Source organism: Carcharhinus amblyrhynchos, chromosome 1, assembly GCF_965287045.1.
Source record: "Carcharhinus amblyrhynchos chromosome 1, sCarAmb.v2.hapA, whole genome shotgun sequence".
Classification (NCBI taxonomy): domain Eukaryota; kingdom Metazoa; phylum Chordata; class Chondrichthyes; order Carcharhiniformes; family Carcharhinidae; genus Carcharhinus; species Carcharhinus amblyrhynchos.
Window position 1 is genome coordinate 179,165,280 of NC_137324.1, and position 22,163 is coordinate 179,187,442.

Genomic DNA, 22,163 nt, shown 5'->3' on the forward strand with positions numbered 1-22,163 from the left:
GGTTAGCACATTGTGGCATGTGTATTTGAGATTAAAGAAATGCTGATCAACTTATTTGTAATAAACCATACTGAACGGATCCTCGGCAGCTTACAGGCAGTGATGGGGTTAATGATCCACCCTTTTTGTGAAGTTATTAAAATTGTAATTGTTGGTACAGATTTCTAGCTCAGAAATCAATGCTGTATATAATTCTGTACACCCAGAAACACTTCAAACCAGTTTTTAGCCCAATTCTGCTACATTTGACATGCGGGAAAGTTAGAAGAAAAGAGAATTTGTCATTGGTGTGATGGGTGCGATGTTCAGCTAAATCACACGAAGCTTTAAACGGAACATCGTGTGGACGCGCCCAACATGAAAAGTTCAGTATAAATGGAAAGATCTCCTGCACAGAATGGAGTTTATCGATGAAGGCAGAACTGCGGCACTGATAGAATAAGCATTGTTCTGTGTCTTTGTAACGAGACATGGCCATTCCGATCGGTCAGATCCATCCCAGTTCAGAGTTCCTGAACTGTACCAGAAAAATAATTCCTCTCCTGTACGCCTGGACCCAGTGCGGCCAGAGAATGAAACTCAGCGGGGAAAAAAAAGTCCAGCTTTTGCAAGAGTGCATAATTTCAAAAACATTTTTGGATAAATATTTAAGAGCAAGTTTGCTGGATCCTGGGGAAACCAGGACACAGGGGGTGGGATTTGTAGGATATTGGGAGGGGGAGCCACAGACCTGATGGGCCAAATGGTCATCTTTTGTGCTGCAGGGTTCAATGGAGCAGATCAGAACACATTGGGAATAACTGGGAAGAGAGTCAGGAAAGGCCATTTGTATTAATATCAGTAGACTGTTTGGCTGCTTGTCATTCCTGCGTTCCATTCAGGTGTAAGAATGGCAGTGATTTATAAGGTGCTGTTTGACGCACCTTGGCCGGTGACAGGCACAATTCACATTTCAACTGGATCAACTCGCTGCCCTGTCCCGTGACCCAGCAATAATTCACGGAATGGAGACAGAACCGGGGGAAAACAAGGTTTAAAAATCGGGAGCATAAGTATTAAAAATAATCGTGTCACAAAATATAAATATTCACATCACAGAAGCTGAGATAAGTCAGGGATAAAGAGAAGAACTGACAGAAAGAACTAAAACAGAACCTTAGGGCCCAAACTGGTTGTGGTGTCCAGGTGTTTAAGAATATACACAATCGAGTGACATCTTTAACCCTTTGAGGACTCGGACAATCTCTTTGCGTCAGAGCACTGGGGTGTGCGTGCTCACTCTGCTTTACACTCATAACCCTCAAAGCAATACTGTTTCCACTTCCCTCAAATCCCATGGGTCAGGTTTCGGTGAAGGATGGCTGATTTCCATCCAGATATTCACCAAGCGCAGGGGCAAAGAAGTCTATTTATGAGTCTGTTTCTGACGCAGGATGGAGGCTGTCACCCTTTCTGTACAAACCCGGGGCCTGTGCCAAACTCAACCCTTGGCCAAGGGCTGCTCCTGTGCAGAGTTCAGTCACTCAGAGACCGGATAGAATCAGGATTATTTGTGAGCAGCAGATTGAAATGTGGCCTCACTCAGGGAGTACCTGACCTCGCTTTGGAATTATCCCAGCAGCAGCAACAGTTCAGTGTAACCCTCCCAAGACATTCCATTGTAGAACTGTAGCACAATCCAGCACAGGATATAATTCAGCTTATTATGTCTGTGCTTTGGTACAACAATGTAGGAATGCCTTCGCTGTACATTAGAAAAATATGGGCTTAGAGTGAACAAGGAGTCAGCAAAGTGTATTCAGTACTCAAAAGGTTAAGAGGAAATGTCACAATATTTTACATCAGTGTGTGATTAAATTGGCACTTCACACAGGGTGTTTACCTGTAGCCCCTTAGCAATGTTCAATACAGCCACAATGATTGTTAACCATTTCATCTGTCAAATCAGAAACTGCAGCAAACAAACGGTTAATGTGCTTTTGATTATTACACTGGGACCCTTTTAATAATAAATAACAAAATGGTGTTTGTTCCAACAGTAAACTCCCTGTGGCCCCAAAGCCAACTCAAGGTGAAGGGACACTTTGGCAAAAACTAACATTTCCAGATTGTTTGGTGATGGAGATTCTGAACCTGGACCGAGAGCTCTTCAAACAGAAAGATGAAACACTTCATAAGTGGAAGCATTTCACCTTCAGCTTGTGTGGGACACATTCCACTCACTGTATCTGTAAAAGGGGAGATTAACATTTATATTTACAGACTTGAGTTGAATGATGGTTGCGTTGCAACAAGGAGTCATGTTTTTAATTCAGCGTGAACACGGAAGGTTTAGTGTAATTAAAGTACTTTGTAAGTAGGTCCCAATGCTGATCACTGAAAGGTTAGTAATTATTTATAGATCTCCCTGGTGACTGAGATGTCATTCATCACGTGTAGCACAATAATCTAACTTGCTGCTGTAGTTCCTGCTCAGACAACGGGAGAAGACTGTAGTTTACACAGAAACTAGTGAACAAAACACAGCAAAAGCCACAGAGTCACAGAAAATAAAAGAAAAAATGAAGTTCCACCACCGATGCGACTGTGGATCGGAGTTTGTTAAGAAGAAGGTTTCAAAACGGAGTGTAAATAGTGGTTAGGGAGCCACTATTTAATCAGCAGTCTGCTTTGCTCTTGCTCAAAGCATCTCAGGCCAATTTTAAAGCATCAAAATTGTTGTTAATTAGCTCTTCTGGACAGCACGACTCTGCGTAATATTACATTTCAGCCAGAAGACACGGGTGGGTTTTTGCAAGAACAAAGGACACAACTGCATGAATGGATAAATCCATTGAGAAGCAAGCCACACCTCAATAAGGTTAATATACGACACAGTGTTAAGGAGTGTTAGACAACTGCTGGTTAGCCCAACACCCGCACATGATATACAGAAATATATACACACACACACATTTATATATCAACCTAGCACAGCCCCTCACAACAGAAAGGGGACTGTCCAATATATTACCTTCATCAGCCTCAATAGCCTCAACAGTCGCTGAAGAAAAGAAAAGGGTTGCAAATCGGATGAGAAAGTTGAGCTCAGAATTGATATTCTTAACAACAATGAGTAGCAAAAAAATAGTAACTGCAGCGAGTCTAATACAAGCTTTAGTATTCTTATGTGGAGATGAGAAACTACAAACAACACATTCACAAAGAACAACACAGTCAGATTGTATGGAAGGAGGAAAAAGAAAAATTGATTGTGATCATTGAGCAGAAAAATCAGTGTGTTATTTCTGTCCAAGTGTGTATGCACCATGGATTACTGAATCGCAATTCATTGGTCACAGTATCTGATGGAAGATAAGTGCAAATCTCACAAGGTCAAGTGTTTAAGAAGAAAAAGTACATCAGGCCCAGACTGTGTCCCACCAACTCTCTCATTCCTGGAGCAAAGCTCACTAATTCCGTCAGAGCGGTTTGGATCTTTTCACCATTCTCTCGGAACAGGGAATGGTGACAATGCCAGCTGTTGAACACAACTGTTCTTGAAATGATAAACAAGAGACTGATTTAGCTTCACAGTAAGTATTAGATTTACACTGGCTGAATAAATAACACTGGCTTTACTGTGACGGCAGTGTCAATTCTCAGCCAGAGATTCAAGGTTTCCACCGTGTGTTACGATCAGAGGATAAACTGTGCTGTAGGGAACAGATCAGAACGGTTTGCTGTTTTAATGCTTACGTTCTGTTTGGGAGTTCTTGCCAAATGAGTTTTGGATGCACTCTACCTGGGAAAATATTCACCTTGGAGAGGACAACTCCTTTCCTGCAATTGTGACAAGCGCAATTGTTGGTTCAAATTCTTCAGATTAAATGAATTATTTCAAGAGGGAGTTGACCAACAATCAGTAACTCAGGCTGGCCGTAGATTCTACCAGTTCCAGTCATTCTCACTTTGGGAGCCCCTCATTATCTGTTACTTTCGTCTTCTTCTTGCAGAGCTCTTGCCATTTTGGTTTTGACATCCCACACACTCTGCTGTAACTGGAATCCACTTGGTTAGTTTCCAAAGATCCCCATTTTCAGTCTGGGACACGTACATCCTGTGTACTCGAACCTTCGCACTGCTAGCACACTCAGTGTCTCCTCGTTTCTTCAACTTTGGTGACCCTCTGAGCTTAACATGGTCCGAGAATGACCACTTTCTGCTTGTTGCTTTCCTTTTGGGATCAGCCTTACCGGAACATTCTCTCTCTCTCGGGAAACAGCAGTGAATGATGGGGTTAAAGGTCACCAGAATTTGGGTTTGGCAATTTTACTGTCAAACTTTGGAAAATGCAATCAATTCAGGTTGATAATCTTATATTGTTTTCCTGCCTCTGAGAGAAATCCATCCGCACAGTAAAAGCAATAACATTTTTGATGCATCCCTAAAGATCTGCAAATTTTCAAAAAAGTTTTCAGTGCGAATCGAAAGGCACGGGAACAGTTACTCACAAGCTGTTTTCAATCAAATCAAACCTGGCCAAGAGAGGACTGCACGGTCACACAGTGTATATCCACGGGCTGGTCACTTTGTAATATATCCCCATACCGTACAGCATCCCCAGTGGCATTGGTGACACAGTCTCACTCAGCCCTTGGTGGTTACGGAGGTTCAGTAGTAGTTGCCTACAGCACAGTTACAAAATGACAGTCGAGAATGGCAGTTCCGGTTAGACCACTGGACAGCTCTGGAGGTTCATGGCACTGCGGCTGGCTCTGCTACACAAGAGGGCAGGAAAGAGAGTGGCAGAGTGATAGTGATAGGGGATTGGATTGTAAGGGGAATAGACAGGCGTTTCTGTGGATGCAAATGAGACTCCAGGATGATATATTGCCTCCCTGGTGTAAAGGCCAAGAATAATAGTGGCAATAGTCGGAGATTTTAACTTTCCCAACATTGACCGGGACAGCCAATGTTGGGAATTAGAGGGTTGGATGGAGAGCAATTTGTTGAGTTTATTCAGGGGGAATTTCTCATTCAGTATGTGGATGGCCCGACTAGAGAGGGGACAAAAGATAGCTATGGAGAATGATAGGTCTGGCCCAAAAATTAAAACTCTAAATTGGGGAAGGCTAATTGTGATGATATTCAACAGGAACTTTCAAAAGGTGACTGGAAGAGTCTGTTGGCAAGCAAAGGGATGTCTGATAAACGGGAGGCTTTCAAAAACACGTTAACCTGGGTTCAGGATAAGCACATTCCTCAGAGTGAAGGGCAAAGCTGGCAGAAGTCGGGAACCCTGGATGACTCGGGATATTGAGGCCCTGGTCAAGAAGAAGAAAGAGACACATGACATGCACAGGGAGCTGGGATCAAGTGAATCCCTTGAAGAGTGTAGGGAGTGTAGTAGTAGGGGTTAAGAGAGAAATCAGGAAGGCAAAAAGGGGACATGAAATTGTTTTGGCAGATAAGGCAAAGGAGAATCCAAAGAGCTTCTACAAATATATAAAAGGGCAAAAGAGTAACTAGGAGGATAGTAGGGCCTCTTAAGGATCAACAAGGTCATCTATGCAAGGATCCACAAGAGATGGGTGAGATTCTAAATGAATATTTCTCGTCAGTATTTACTGTTGAGAAAGGTATGGATGTTAGGGAACTTGGGGAAATAAAGAATGATTTCTTAAGGAGAGTACATATTACAGAGAAGGCAGTTCTTAAGTCTTGAACTGTATCAAGGCAGATAAATCCCCAGGACCTGATGAAATGTAATTCAGAATGTCGTGAGAGACTAGGGAGGAAATTGCGGGTCCCCTAGCAGAGAAATTTGAATCACTGTGTTATTTGGCAGAATTGGCTCTCTCCCACGGTGAAGACAGAGGTACGTTACTGACCTCGGCAAACTTACCTTCATCCACTGAAAAGAGAGTGTTCCAATAATATACAAACAGTTGCTAGGAAACACATCCGCACTCCCAAAAAAAGGTCAACATCTCTGAGTCGATCCATTCTGCTGCTCATCAAGGCAAGTTCACCAATCCTAGCCCTTCAAATTCCTCCATGGCCTTTCCCTATCTCTTTAACCTCCTCCAGCCTCAACCCCAACTCCCTATCTCTGTAACCTCCTCCAGCCCCTACAATCCCCTCCCTATCTCTGTAACCTCCTCCAGCCTCAACCCCAACTCCCTATCTCTGGAACCTCCTCCAGCCCCTACACCCCCTCCCTACCTCTGGAACCTCCTCCAGCCCCTACACCCCCTCCCGATCTCTGGAACCTCCTCCAGCTCTGACAACCTACCCAGATCACTGTGCTTCAATTCTGGCCACTTGAGCATTCCAGCTTTTAATCACAACAACACCTTCAGCTGCATTGGCTCTAAGCTCTGGAATTCCCTCCCTAAACCCCTCCACCTCCCTCTCTCTGCTCCCCCACCCCTTTGGGAATATCAGATCCCAGACTGCTAACTAAGGGGCCCATGGTTTAAATATCGCTGTGATAAACTGACCATCTGTAGACTGTACTGGGAAAAGGTCACAAAGCCACCATATGGGGCTTTTCTCTTTGGACCGGAGGAGGATGAGAGGTCATGTGCAGAGTGGACATGCAGAGACTATTTCCTCGGGTGGATGTAGCTGTTACTAGGGGACATAACTATAATGTTCATGGTGGGAGATATAGGAGGGATGTCCGAGGTAGGTTCTTTACTCAGAGAGTGGTTGGGGTGTGGATTGCACTGCCTGCTGTGATAGTGGAGTCGGACACTTTAGGAACTTTCAAGCGGTTATTGGATAGGCACATGGAGCAAACCAGAATGATAGGGAGGGGAATAGCTTGATCTTGAGATTGGACATAGCTCGGCACAACATTGAGGGCTGAAGGGCCTGTACTGTGCTGTAATGTTCTATGTTCTATATTCATGTAAAAGCCAACTGGTTCCCCAACGTCCTGACGGGAAGGGAACCTGACGCTGCTTCCTGCGCTACAGGTGGTGAGAAGGAATCACCAGGCAATTGCCTTTCGATGCCCTCACAAGCTGTGAGCCAACAACATTCACAAAGCTCAAAACCATCCCGGACAAAGCAGCACACTTCATCAACACCCCGTCCGCAAACCGACACACAATATGAACCGCAGCAACTCACCGAGGTTTCTCAGGCAACGCCTTCCAAAACTACAACACGTACCACCTCAAAGGACAAGGGCAACAGGCCAATGAGAACACCCCCACCTGGAGGTTCCCCTCTAAGTCACTCACCATCCTGACTTGGAAATATATCACCGTTCCTTCACTGTCACTGGATCAAAACCGGAACCCCTTCCCTAACAGCACTGTGGGTGTACCTACACCTCATGGACTGCAGCGGTTCAGGAAGGCAGCTCATCACCACCTTCTCGAGGGAAACTAGGGGTGGGCAATGATTGCCAGTCTAGCCAGCAATGTCCACGTCCCAAGAATGAACAATCATCAAAAAATTCAGTTGCCACCTAACTGATTTCTATGCACTCTGAAAACAGCATTGGTCTGGGTAGGTTAGGGCTGGAATTCTCTGAGCTTGCCCACAGCCAGGATTATCCAGTCCCGCTGCTGTGACTGGAGATTTGGCTTAGCGCCCTATTCTCCATTCTTGCTGGCAGTGTGGTGTACCAGACTGGAGAATTCCGACCTGAACCGTATAGTGAGGTAGTGATACTGGTGGAATTCTCCTGCTGTTCACACCGGCAGGATTCTCTGTTCCCTGCCGCGAATTTCCCAGTGACACGGTGGGACCAGTGATCCCATGGACAGCGAACAGCATAGCACCTCCCATTGCTGAGAAACACACCAAAGGACAGCCATGGAATGGTGGCCGGGGTGTAATATCAGCGCAGTTACATCTCAGGGTGTAATATCAGCGCAGTTACATCTCAGGGTGTAATATCAGCGCAGTTACATCTCAGTGTGTAATATCAGCGCAGTTAAAACTCATCTCCTGGATTTGTTTCCATTTCCTTGCTGATCCTTGTAGGAAGTTTCCTCCCTGAACGGGATTAGAACATTGTGTTTTGCCTGGATTGTGTGCGACTGTCTCCAGGGACCATTCTACAGCTTTTCAATTCTTCACAGCCCGGAGAAATGCTATTGCTTCAGCAGCTGTTGTTTGGGTCTGTCTTTGGGTCTGTTCTCCTGCACGTCCAGTTTAGTTGGGATTGCAGTTTCCGGTTTGGGATATCAGTTGTGATTGGAGCTGTTCTCAATTACTGTCTTCTATCAGATGGCTGATTTCTCCCCAGCGTTTGAACTGATCTTACTGAAAGCCTGGATGTTAAACGTGCTCACAGAACCCTTTTTATCTGGAAATTTCCTTCAACAGGTTATGCAGCTAGGGACCCGAGTCCAATTCCCAGCTTGGGTCACTGTCTGTGTGGAGTCAGCATGTTCTCCCTGTGTCTGCAATGGGTTTCCTCCCACAGTCCAAAAGGCGTGCTGGTTAGGTACGTTGACCATGTTAAATTCTCCCTCGGTGTACCCGAACAGGCGAACAGGCGAGTGTGGCGAATAGAGGATTCTGACAGTAACTTCATTACAGATGCAAACCTACTTGTGACACTAATAAATAATCTGAAACTTATCCTGGCTTTCTATAATTTCTCAACGTAGTCTGACAATCGCAATGGAAACTATAAAATGCCAGTCTCTAATATGCAAAGGAATTATTTTATATTCCATCAAATACTGCAGATATTCGATTGAGGCAACTTCTGGGTACTTTACCTCACCAATTAAATGATCTTCTTTGTAGATGTTTTAAGATCTGATACTTTAAATGCTGAATATCGTTCTGTTTTGCTGCCAGGGTCTGCTTTTCAGCTTTAACTTAAATAAAGTGATAAGAAATGAGGTAATTAATTGAATAATAAAAGCAATACAAACTGAGGCAGTGAGAATCTTGAATGATACAACTACACAGCGTGTGGCTGGGAGCTGCCAGGGGCCAGTTCATCCTCGCTCCAGGAAGCTGGCTTCCTCAGTTCATGTTCAGTTTCAAGTAGAAACTCTTTCTTTTTTTGTATTTTAGTGGTGGTCCCATGTCAGTTTGCACAGGTGAATGATATTAGCATGTGTGAGTTAGCACCAACACACAGAACACTGACATACAAAGGTACATGGGTGAAGTGAATGAAACAGGTACCTGATTCATCTGGACAGAAGGGAGAGAGAAAGAGTACATCAGGAAGCAAATAGAATATCGGAAAGAGTGAAGCAGAAAGGAAGTTCACAGGCAGCACTGAACTGACAACCCCATTCCACACACACACACACGCGCACACGCACGCACACAAAGATATTGGAAGACAGTTTACTTCAGTTAATCAAATGTGACAATACAAGCCAACAATACCAGAGAAATCTCAAGTACTGAGCAACACCAACACTTTGCTGGGCGGTGACCAATTCCACTGGTGTCCAACGCTCACCCAATATTCATCATGTCAAATTTATACATTCAACATGCACATCATACAGAGTAAAGAGGGGGAACAGATACTGTGTTGTTAACAATCCTCCTCCTTCAGTAAAAGTACATTATGTGGACAATCCAAGAGCATCTACTAAAACTGATGCTCAGATGGCACTAAGCGTGTTTTAGTAACTTTAATAAGTAAATGGTTAATTGCTAAGTAGATAGATGTTAAGGTGTTCACTTATCTGTCACACCAAGGGCTGGCATTAGCTTTCACAGAAATATATAAACATATTAAACTCAATCTTCAGGGATTTCTCCAGTTCACGTTACAGGTTTTCAATCCAAACACACAACTGTAAATTAGCAGCAATATCAGAACCACTGTAATCAGAAACCTGCCTCATATTTACAGAGCAAACACAGACAGGTTTCTAAACCTCCCTTCCTTAATACCTCTGGGGAAAGGGATTGTACACATTCTTTTAAAATAAAGACATTGGTTAGACCTGCAGCCAAGTAAAGATTAATGAGAGGTCACATATTTACGTGTCCTGTCCTTGTTTTTAAAAAAAAGACCAACATTTTACAAATGAAAAGATGTTCTAGCTTTCCACCAAAACACGCAAAGGGGCTAGGGAAATATTAAGATACATTATACTGTAATATAGATATAATATCTGTAACAAGCTATTAATAAGGAATAGTCAAGTTACCCAAAATAAACTAAGCAGTTGAGATAAATCGAATAAATGGTGCCCCCATTTCAAACAGTTCTTTCACTAATTGATGTATTGAAGGAGAAAAGCGTGAGGGTGGCTGGAGAAAATCTTCCTTCTCGACAGATATTTTACTCTGCGTCATTTAAATATTTGATCTGGAAGGGATGAATTTTGATTTAATCATCAGCAGCTGATGGGAAGTGTGTTTTGGGTGAGAGGGGGTCAGGCTTCAGTCAGGAAGAACCACCAGGGAATTCAGTTGCAACAATTAACTTAAATCAGAATTTTGGGGCAACTGATGATCATAAAATCAGCACTCAAATATCACAGGCAACAGGAGCGCATGATTACAAGAGAGGTGAGAGGTTTAGAAAGATGTGGGTTCATCTCCAAACTGAAAATTCTTCATCCACAATTTTGGCCCAGAGCTTCTAACAATGAGGTAATATTATCCTTAAATATGTAATTATTTATAACAATAGAATCTCTAAAGTGCACAAGAAAGTCACCAAATCTCCCACAGAGAGCGCGTCCAGGGCAACCCCCCACGTCCTTGTAACCTCATACATTTATCATGGCCAATCCACCTAACCTACGCCTCTAGGGACACAGGTCTAATACAGATAGGAAATATACAGTAAATGGCAGAACCCTTAGCAGTATTGATAGGCAGAGGGATCTGGGTGTACAGGTACACAGGTCACTGAAAGTGGCAACACAGGTGGAGAAGGTAGTCAAGAAGGCATACGGCATGCTTGCCTTCATTGGCTGGGGCACTGAGGTTAAAAATTGACAAGTCATGTTGCAGCTTTATAGAACCTTAGTTAGGCCACACTTGCAATATTGTGTTCAATTCTGGTTGCCACACTACCAGAAGGATGTGGAGGCTTTGGAGAGGGGACAGAAAAGATTTACCAGGATGTTGCCCTGGTATGGAGGGCATTAGCTATGAGGAAAGGTTGGAGAAACTTGGTTTGTTCTCACTGGAGCGACGGAGGTTGAGAGGAGACCTGATAGAAGGCTACAAGATTATGAGGGGCATGGACAGAGTGGATAGTCAGAAGCTTTTTCCCAGGGTGGAACAGGCAATTACTAGGTGGCACAGGTTTAAGGTGCAAGGAGCAAGACTTAAAGGAGATGTATGAGGCCGATTTTTTTACACAGAGGGTGGCGGGTTGTTGGGACTCGTTGCCATGGGAGGTAGTGGAAGTGGATACGGTAGTGAGTTTTAAGGGACATCATGACAAATCCACGAATTGGATGGGAATAGAGGGATATGATCCCTGGAAGGGTAGGGGGCTTTAGTTCAGTCGGTCAGCACGGTCGGTGCAGGCTTGGAGGGCCGAAGGGCCTGTTCCTGTGCTGTAATTTTCTTTGTTCTTTGTTCAAGGGGCAATTTAACACGGCCAATCCACCCAACCAACAATGTCTTTTGGACTGTGGGAGGAAACCCATGCAGACATAGGGAGAACGTGCAGACTCTGCACAGTCACCTGAGACTGGAATCGAACCCGGGTCCCCGGCGTTGTGAGGCAGCAGCGCTCGCCAGTGTGTCACCTAATCCTGAAAATTAACATCTGCCCTATTATTAACAGGGCTACCAACACTTTGAGAAGAAATGTAATATAATTTTCATCAGCAAAGTATAAATGGCAGGTTGTGGACGGATGTTTGCACCAAGTTTATTCATGTCTTCCATGGCATTGCTTGATCAGGTTTATCTGAACTGTCCAAATACACAGGGTGGGAAATGAAAATTAGCCACATCACAATAAACAAGAAAAGCACACAATGCACTCACCAATTTGCAGGATAATGCCCTCATTACAGAATTATACCCAAATTATCTTGGATATTTTGTGGAAAGTGCATCTCTTCTGGCAATACTGACATGAGTGAAACAATGAAGGTTATTGACTGTCTGTTCACAGCAGTTTTACAGACTGAGATGAGCGAGGTGGGTTTGGAGCAGGGATGGAGTGTCGGAAGTTACACTGCTCAGCACAGCTCTCATCTCCACAACCTTCCCTGGCCATCGGAACGTTAACCGTCTCTGCCTGATACAAGTCAGGGAATGAGTCTGAGTGGTGAATGGCTGTTGTTCCCTGCATCCTCCCCCCTTCCCTGTGTTCATCTACACCCGAGAAACATTTCACTCTCTGCACACTCTGTAGAAATGATCGCAGAATTTGCACAGTGTACCACTGAGTGTACTAACTGTACAGATGATGACAATGATTTCCATGTCTGTAGTAACAGTGAACACACAAGTAGAACTTGCTGCTTGAGTTTAGCTCTTGGTCAGACGATATGAGAGAAATTTTTGATGCAAAGTTAAGATTCTTTTGGCCATTTAAACAGATGTTTGCCAAATACTGTTGCCAAGGCCCTTTGAAGGATCACTTCATTTCTGAAATAATTTAATTCTAACGGGGGTTGTGTTGTAACGGAGAGCCAGGAACTGGTACTAATTCACCTTGTGTCGGGCATTACCAGTGACAGATTGTGTCCAATCGGAAACCACTGGCTGTAAAATCATTGGCGACAGCAAAGTGTACTTTTCGACATGAGAACAATTGGGACAGAAATTAAACTTTGTGCTTACCGCTTTGGAGCGTTTGCTTTCCTCCAGCCAGCACCCCACTCGGAAGCATTCCTGTGGGAGTCAGGCCCTTTAGTGTCAGAACACTCTCACTCTCCTCTCTGGAAAAGGCCAACACAGGAATTACCGACTGCACACAAACCGCTGCAACGGGAAGAAAGTCAAACAGTCGCGTTCCAGCTGGGACTGCCTGGAATCCTCGGTCAATGGTACCTACCTCCACAATCCACATCTGGTGATCATAAACCCAACACAAAGGTGCGGGGAGATACCTCAGGCCAGAACTGAACCTTCACACCATTAACTTGTAAATGTGATCTGGACGTCAAATGAAATAATGAAGGTGGGCAGGTCGTAAACAATCTGAATATCGTTAAGAGGAGTTTAACGGGCAGGATGGGGGTGAACGAGGTTTCTGGAGCAGACTGGAGTTTGGGTCAAGACCAACTCTCCTTTGCAGCTCAATGATTTTTCTTGCAATGCTCCCGATTCCCCCTTTCCTGCTTTAATTATTCCACCTCCCTCACTTCCTCAGAATACTGACCAACACGTACAAGGTGGACTTCCCTCTGTCGCTTAGAAGATGCACAGGCCAATCTGGATGATGGCCATCGGCTCCCGGGAAGCAGCGTTCCCGGATTCCGGAACCCCTCTTGGATTATCAGGCTGAGAGCAGGGGCTTGTGGTGAGATATTCAGGAGCAAAGCCAAAGAAAGTCAACGTTCGCTAACGGCAGCGCTGGTCTTACCGGAGGACGGAAAACATCTTGGCCATCTTGCCGATTGCTCGGATCTTGTTTCTGATAACTTCTTTACGGGCAGCAGCTGACGCACCTGGCAAAACAGCACAGCAATATTAACGTCATAACCCCCTTCCTGCACTGACAGGCGAGAAGAACTCCAATCTCTGAACAATCCAGCGAGTTACACGGCATCAACATCCATCAGTCTGTGTTAGGAATCCTGCCCAAAACCAGCTCCAGGTTTCAAATTAAAAACATTAAATTCACACCAACCCTTCGAGCACACAAGATGCTTCAGATTCACAGAGCACGCCTAAACAACCCAGATATTTAAAACAACAATGTATTTAATAACGCTGCAAGCTGAAGCGAGAACTTTGTTTAATTTCCCCATCAGTGGAACATTTTGGAGAGAGGGGTGAGGACAAACTGATCACTTTGTGCCTGGTCACACTTTCCCCACTGGATTGCTCTGGGTTTGCACTCACACTCACTCTGTGGGTAAATCGATTTGTTTTGTGAGTGGAGAGGGTATGTGGGGGGAGTGTGGGGGGGGGGGGGGGGGGGGGGGGTGATCCAATGTTGTGTTTAGGAACACGGGAGATCAGTGTGGGACAATTAGCGAGGTCCCCAGTGCTTCCATTGTGACTAAAGCTGTATCTCCACACCAGCCCCCACCTCAGAATAATGGACAGCACACACTAGCCAGCGTCACTGGGATTGTCACATCCAGCTGGGAAATCACACTCGGAACACACTGCGTCTCTTCCAGTCCCCACTGAAAGTTTACGGACATAAGCAGCAGATTCTCACAACTGGAAACTTTTCGCCCAGGTCCTCTGACTAACTGGATCACTTTAGGTGAACATTGACTAGTTAGCTGGATTGATTTGGGAAACAGAATGGATTAGAGCATTAGTAAGCGTATTAGGAATTAGCAATACAATACAACACGGTGATTTGAGATTTGCGACAATCAATAATTGAATCAGCTGGAAACACTGCCACTGGATTAGGGTTAGGGAGAAGATTTGGAAAAGCATCGACATCTACCCGAATGAATAGTAACGGAATTAGAATTGAATAAAGTCCATCCCTCTCCAACATATATTCCAACCTTGTTCAGATATAGGATAGTTGGATCAGTTTGTTGGCCTCTTGCCTGTGAATCGGGAGACGGTAAATTCAAGCCTCCAGTTTAAATCCTCTGCATGTTTGGCTCATGCCTCAGTGAGACACTGATCGGCAGCATCTTCAAAACTGAGTTATTAAACTGAAACCGTGCCGACCTGTTCAGGGGGAGGTTATGGTCCAACTGAGAGATCATAGAACCCCTACAGTGTAGAAGGAGGCCATTCGGCCTATCGGGTCTGCACTGCCCACAATCCCACCCAGTCCCCTTTCCCCATCACCCCATAAATTTACCCCTAACTCCCAGTGTCAGAGATTATTCCTTTTCTCAAGATCAAAATCCCTGAACTGTGTTACTATTCATCACCATAACCCTGGCCGGGATTGGCAGAAACCAATGGGAAAGCTGACCCTGCCCTGGAATCCAATTCCTTAAACATTAACCAGAGTCAATATTTCTCAAATGCCTCGTGTCATGAATAAAGATATTTGCAGGGGCTGATGTTACAATCCCATTCAGACCAAGCTGCTGGCCTTTGTGAGGAGGGCTGACTGTCTCACTTTATACAGTACAGGCTGCTGAGGTTTGGGAACAGGGATTGGATCGATGATGCACAATACTTTACATGGAAAGGACTTTGCTTTCCAAATTATATCAACTGTTCAGTATAGAAATAGGCCATTCGGCCCAGCTGGAGTTCTTGCTCCACATGAGCTCCCTCCCACCTGACTCTATCTAAGCCAGTGTGTCCGTCTGTTCCTTTCCCCCTCCAGCTTCCCCTTAAATACATCCACACTTTTCACCTCCCCCACTCCCCGTGGGAGCGAGTCCCACATTCTCCCCACTCCCCGTGGGAGTGAGTCCCACATTCTCCCCACTCCCCGTGGGAGCGAGTCCCACATTCTCCCCACTCCCCGTGGGAGCGAGTCCCACATTCTCCCCACTCCCCGTGGGAGCGAGTCCCACATTCTCCCCACTCCCCGCGGGAGCGAGTCCCACATTCTCCCCACTCCCCGCGGGAGCGAGTCCCACATTCTCCCCACTCCCCGTGGGAGCGAGTCCCACATTCTCCCCACTCCCCGTGGGAATGAGCCCCACATTCTCCCCACTACCCGTGGGAGTGAGTCCCACATTCTCCCCACTCCCCGTGGGAGCGAGTCCCACATTCTCCCCACTCCCCGCGGGAGCGAGTCCCACATTCTCCCCACTCCCCGCGGGAGCGAGTCCCACATTCTCCCCACTCCCCGTGGGAGCGAGTCCCACATTCTCCCCACTCCCCGTGGGAGCGAGTCCCACATTCTCCCCACTCCCCGTGGGAATGAGCCCCACATTCTCCCCACTCCCCGTGGGAGCGAGTCCCACATTCTCCCCACTCCCCGTGGGAGCGAGTCCCACATTCTCCCCACTCCCCGTGGGAGCGAGTCCCACATTCTCCCCACTCCCCGTGGGAGCGAGTCCCACATTCTCCCCGCTCCCCGTGGGAGCGAGTCCCACATTCTCCCCGCTCCCCGTGGGAGCGAGTCCCACATTCTCCCCGCTCCCCGTGGGAGCGAGTCCCACATTCTCCCCACTCCCCGTGGGAGCGAGTCCCACATTCTCCCCACTCCCCGTGGGAGCGAGTCCCACATTCTCCCCGCTCCCCGTGGGAGCGAGTCCCACATCTGCCCTACTCTTTGGGTGAAGAAGTTCCTCTTGAATTTTCTAGTCAATTATTAGTATATTACATGCCTTAATTTCATAACCTGTAGTTCTAGAAATACATCTGTACGTCCAACCTAGTGAATCCCTTCATAATTTTGGAGACTTCCATCAGGTCATCCCTCAGATTTCTTTGTTCTGGAGAAAAGTTCCAAACCACCCAGTCTCTCTCCTGATAGCTCGAATCAGTCACTTCTGGTAGAATTATTGCTTCAAAAGCTTCAGGTGACAAGTTCCCAACACAGAGGCAGGTAGACTTTCAATCTCCTAACCCTTTTGTCTTTTTCCTCTGTGTTTGAAGATTATGTTTGTAGTTGCCACTTTCTCTCAATAGGCAGGGGAAGCGTATCAATTGGCAAAGCCTCTGTGGAGAGGGAGAATCTGTGCTGGAAAGCAGCCGCAGTAACAATATAAATGGCCATGGATCCCCAATATTACAGAAGACCAGATTACGGATCCTATTCCTTACTTCACCTGGAATCCACATCTGATTGTCGGGCAAAGGCAGAACTGGATCCGGGTGTGACCTGCCTGCAAATCACAGCAGCCCCCTTCCCCACTGACACACATTGTCAAGGCTCACACACAAATACCAGCTGTCAGAAATTTGCAATCTTCCAAGGCTTGGATCGTTCAGCCTGAAGTCAGACAGACTGCATTTAGTTTTTAAGACGTTTCTCTGACAAACACACAAGCTGACTGAAAACGTTTAGCTCTTTATTCCACACAGAGGCAGGGGAATGAATGCAACCCAGCAGCGAAAACACAAAGTTCAGCTTCTAGTTCCTACTCTGTGAAACTTCTGTCCAAGAGCTGAATTACTGAGATTAAATACAAAAAGGCCGCAAGCTCATTTAATAGAAGCCTAGTTAGTGAATACCAAAGCTCCAAGCTTCTGAGCACAAAACTAATCTGTCTTCAAAAGGTGTGCTTTTAAAATCTCCCTCAAATAGCACAGGTTAAAAAAACAAGCCAGCCCCTAGCAGCTTTGCCCTTCTTCAACAAGTCATTTGGTTTGTACCTTTCTTCTGGCCATAAGTGAGATGTTCTTCTCATAAGAAAATCCAGAAAATAAAGAGATAGAAAGATCAGTAGGAAGTTGTGGAGAATGGGAACAAACACAGGTACAAATATCTGACATAACCAATGGAAAAGTTTTAAAATCAAATTCTGTGGAAATAGAAGAGAAACAAATTAGATAAGGAAAAGAAAAGAAAAAAACCCAAAAATAACTGGTGGAATAAAGCAGCATTTTACTCCCGTTAGCACTCAAAGCTCATTCAATGTAATTTAGCAATGTAATTAAGGCAATGGCTCTCTGCTCTGTCTACTGATGCTATCCATTGTGTACATAGGCTGATTCCAGAGTTGAGTGGGTTGAACTATGAGGAGATGTTGAATAAACTAGGCTTGTACTCGTTAGAGTTTAGAAGAATGAGGGGAGATCTCATTGAGACGTATAAGATGTTGAATGGGATGGATAGGATAGAGGTGGAGAGGCTCTTCCCGCTCAGAAAGGACAGTAGGACTAGGGGGCACAGCCTCAGGATAAAGGGGGAGGCGGTTTAGAACGGAGTTGAGGAGGAACTTCTTCACTCAAAGGGTGGTGAATCTCTGGAATTCTCTGCCCGTTGAAGTGGTGGAGGCTGCCTCGCTAAATATTTTTAAGACGTGGGTTGATGGGTTTTTGATAAGCGAGGGGATTAAGGGTTATGGGGAGAGGGCGGGAATGTGGAACTGAGACATGACAGATCAGCCATGATTTTATTGAATGGCGGGGCAGGCTCGAAGGGCTAGATGGCTAACTCCTGCTCCTATTTCTTATGTTCTTATGCCGGAGAAACAGAATAGGATACAAGTGGAAGATTATATCTTTTTACAACAGTCACTTGACCTTTGAAAGGTCATTTACTAGAATGGTTCCACCAGAGATGAGGAAATTTGGTTATGGGGAGAGACTGGAGAAACGGGGTTGCTCTCCTTGGAGCCGAGAAGGTTAAGGGAAGATTTACTAAGAGTTGTTCAAAATCGCAAAGGGTTTTGATAGAGTAGAGAGAGAGGAACTGTTCCCAGTAGTGGGAGGGCTGGTAACCATAGGAACGGGGATGAGGCATTGAGTTCCTCGAGCTTCCTCCAATGAGATAATGGCTGATTTGCAGCATAAACTGACAGGCCCACCTTTACCCCAAACAGTTTAACACATCTGACTAACAAAAAATCTATTAATGCAAAGGTACAAATGAGGGACAGGGATGGGCCACCTGGCTCCTCCAGCCTGCTCCACCATTCAATAAGATGATGGTTGATTGGAATGTGACCTCAATCCCTCTGTCCTGACCCCGCCCTCTCCCCTCTGACTCCTCCGTTAGTAAAGGATCACAGATTTCAAATTAACAACTGATGAGGCGTCAGAAGTGGAGGTATATTTCCTCATTTTACTCTTCAAAGATTTAATCTGAATTTTTGCGAATGTGCCTCTGGTCCCAATGGAATAGTTTCTCTCTGTCCCCCCCATCGCTTCCCCTCAATAAGGTGTAAACTCAGATCAAAACACCCAGTAAACTATATCCCGGGACGAACAACCCCAGTTTTTCACATTTCCTGTTGTTTTAAACCAGAGACACAGGTTCTGGGCGACCGACAAAAGAACCAAAAAGGGCCCAAGGAGGAAGTTTTCTTTTTGAAAGCAACTTGAGTTTTGGTGGTCTGGAAGGTGCTGTCGGAAAGGGCGGTGGAACAAGATTCGAAAGGAATTTTCTCAAGGGGAGTTGGAGAAATACTTGGACACGCACGCAGGGGTCTGGGGAAAGGGCACGGAAATGGGAATGATTGGATAACTCTTTCAAAGAGGCAGCACAGCCACGCTGGGCAGAGGGTGCTGCAAGGTTCCATGAGTAGGTGTGTTTGTACAACGTACGGTCATCAGATCTCTCCCACCAATTGCTTCAGTTGTGTTTTATGGTCCTTTATGTGAGCAACTTTGAGTTAGGAAGTATGAAGAGAAGCACAGGAAGTGGTATATACTTACAGGAAGTATATTCGATATTTTCAGCTGCTGAAATGTCCCTAAAACAGGTTAGCTTGTCACTTTACAAAAATATTAACCTGCAACAACAACTACACTTTGATTGGTTAATTTTTTCGGCACTGCTCTATAACATGCAGGAACGTTGGGAATGGCCTCGGAGTCGCGGTTAGAAGGTCAGTGTAGGAAGATAAAAGAATTAAAATCATGAATGAACGATGCAAATGAACCATCAGGCATGGAGCCAGAATGGCCTTTGGGAACAAATGGGGAACAAGAGTGTTTTCAGCTTAGCCCTCAGGAGAGGTTTATCAGCAGAAGCAGTTTCTCTTTGCAGTCCAGCTGCTATGTCTTACCATCAAAGCCGTCATCTCCTTCAGTCATCAGTTCATCGTCAGAGCAGATGCTGAGTACATTCACCAACATTTCGGTCACTAGGAGGAGACAGGGATCAAAAAATCAGCAAACCATACCCCCTGTAATGCTTTGCAATCAAAGAACAGTTCACCCAATCAGGAGGGACACCTGGAACTCATGGCAATAGGAGCATTTAGCAGCTGTCATTCCGAGCTCACAGATCAATGTCTTCACATAACTAACCAACTGCTATCGATAGGTCCATACACTCAGAACCCTAAACACTTCCACTGGAATTCACAGTGGAAGCACCTCAAAGTATGGGCTAAAGGGACAAGCTCAGTGATTGGCTAAGGGTCCAGAACACCCAGAGTTAGAGACCACAGAAACTGGCCATGAGGAGAGAGCCAGACCGCGAGTGACTGGGGACAGAGTGAGAGGGTCAGAGTGAGAGGGTCAGAGTGAGAGGGTCAGAGTGAGAGGGTCAGAGTGAGAGGGTCAGAGTGAGAGGGTCAGAGTGAGAGGGTCAGAGTGAGAGGGTCAGAGTGAGAGGGTCAGAGTGAGAGGGTCAGAGTGAGAGGGTCAGAGTGAGAGGGTCAGAGTGTGGGTGATGTGATGCTGCCCTCCCTGTTGGGACTGTGTGAATGAAACATTGCAATAATATGGCTGATAAAGTGCAGTCTCAGTGAGAGTCAGCTCCAATCCAAACCACCACAGTTTCAACACATGGTCATCTGTTCTCCAAAGGATTTGCAAGTAATAACCATCTGTCATGTCTACTGTGTGGAAGTAATTGTGTTTGATCATTATTGCTGCCAATGTAATGGCTGCTTTCTCCCACCTCCCTGACAACACCACCAAAATCCCACCTCCCTGACAACGGCACGGTAACCCCACCTCCCTGACAACGCGAGGACGCTGTTGTCAATGTCTCACATTTGGAGCCCCCACTTTTTGTGGCCATCCTCAATGCCCCATAACTCCAGAAATCACTGGTTTGAACTGGAACAAAGTAAGTCATCTCTTTAGTCTTTGTGTGTGGATCTGAGGGAGTCCCTGTGCTATTGGAGATGGAGAGAGTTTGGCAGCACTCTGGATAATGTCTATGCTGTGGTGACATGTGCAATTTTTTTGGTAACTTCAGCTCAAACTGTTTTCTTGGCAATCTGATGCAAACACATTTGCTGCTATGTTTCTGCTCACAGTTGCTTTATATCCAACCTTTCCCACGAGTTTGTCATTGGCTTCTCCTCACGCAGCTCTGAACTCCACATTAATCTGTTCATTTACTAAGTTCACAGACACAGAAAAATGGGATTCCAGCAATTACATCTCAACTTGTTCCTCAAAGAAATTAAACCAATAAATTCTGCAACTTCAGCCTTCTGGGTTAGTTCCACTTGTGGATAATTTAATATTACGGTTATTTGTCAGATTGGAAACTGTGCAAAGCAAGCAGGGATTTAACTCTACATCCACAGTCCTGGATTCATCTGGGTTCTCTCTGTCTAACAACAACAACTTGTACTTGGTTCGCACCTTCAAAGTAACTAAAATGCCCCCCAGTGATTCACAGGAGCGATTATGGAACAAAACTTGACACAGTCATACAAGGAGACATCACGCAAACCAGCCTCCCATCCATTGACTCTGTCTACATTTCCCGCTGCCTCAGTAAAGCAGCCAACATAATTAAGGACCCCACACACCCCGGACATTCTCTCTTTCACCTTCTCCCATTGGAAAAAAGATACAAAAGTCTGAGGTCCATCAACCGACTCAAGAACAGCTTCTTCCCTGCTGCTGTCAGGCTTTTAAATGGACTTAACTTGCATTAAGTTGATCTTTCTCTACACCCTAGCTACGACTGTAACTCTACATTCTGCACCCTCTCCTTTCCTTCTCTATGAACGGTATGTTTTATCTGTGTAGTGCCCGAGAAACAATACTTTTCACGGTATGATAATACATTTGACTATAATAAATCAAATCAAGTCAGTTCAGGCGATCAAAACTTCAGACAAAGAGGAACACCCTAAAGGGGGAGAGAAATTCGGAGAGGTTCAGGGAGGGAATTACAGAAATTCGGGGCACAGCTGCCAAAATTAGATGAGTGCAGATTTTTTGGAGGGATCTCAGCCTGCAGGGATCACGGAAATGGGGAAAAGACAATCCTGAGCTTTTATATTCCTGGTGACTGAATTTTATAAAAGTAATATTCTGCATTTCATTATTTGTGCAGTTACAAAGGTAAGCTCTTAATTAACACCCAATGATACATGCTCTCTTCGTAATACTATTACTTGACTGGGTGAATATATTTATTAACTGGGGGAGGGTTACATTTCACAATGTGTCATTAATGTGCTCAGCATCTCACCATGGCTGTTCGGAGGCATGTTTATATATGGTCATCTGATCCATGTCATCATTTCAAAGCACCCCCTCGTTCCAGTCAGGGA

The 22,163-nt window shown here is 45.3% G+C and overlaps 1 protein-coding gene across 3 annotated transcripts in view; it reads right to left on the reverse strand.

The window, feature by feature from the left end:
• LOC145348062 (protein phosphatase 3 catalytic subunit alpha) overlaps window positions 1–22,163 on the reverse strand; it is a 272,223-nt gene that overhangs the window by 1,934 nt on the left and 248,126 nt on the right. For 2 of the 3 annotated variants that reach the window (XM_080196202.1, XM_080196218.1), the window contains 5 exons: window positions 19,701–19,778; window positions 17,341–17,367; window positions 13,496–13,580; window positions 12,751–12,848; window positions 3,014–3,043 (listed from right to left, as the gene is read on the reverse strand). In XM_080196202.1, the coding sequence (XP_080052328.1) occupies window positions 3,014–3,043; window positions 12,751–12,848; window positions 13,496–13,580; window positions 17,341–17,367; window positions 19,701–19,778 (318 nt within the window). The remainder of the gene's footprint in view (window positions 1–3,013; window positions 3,044–12,750; window positions 12,849–13,495; window positions 13,581–17,340; window positions 17,368–19,700; window positions 19,779–22,163) is intronic. The other variant, XM_080196211.1, reaches the window with a different exon arrangement.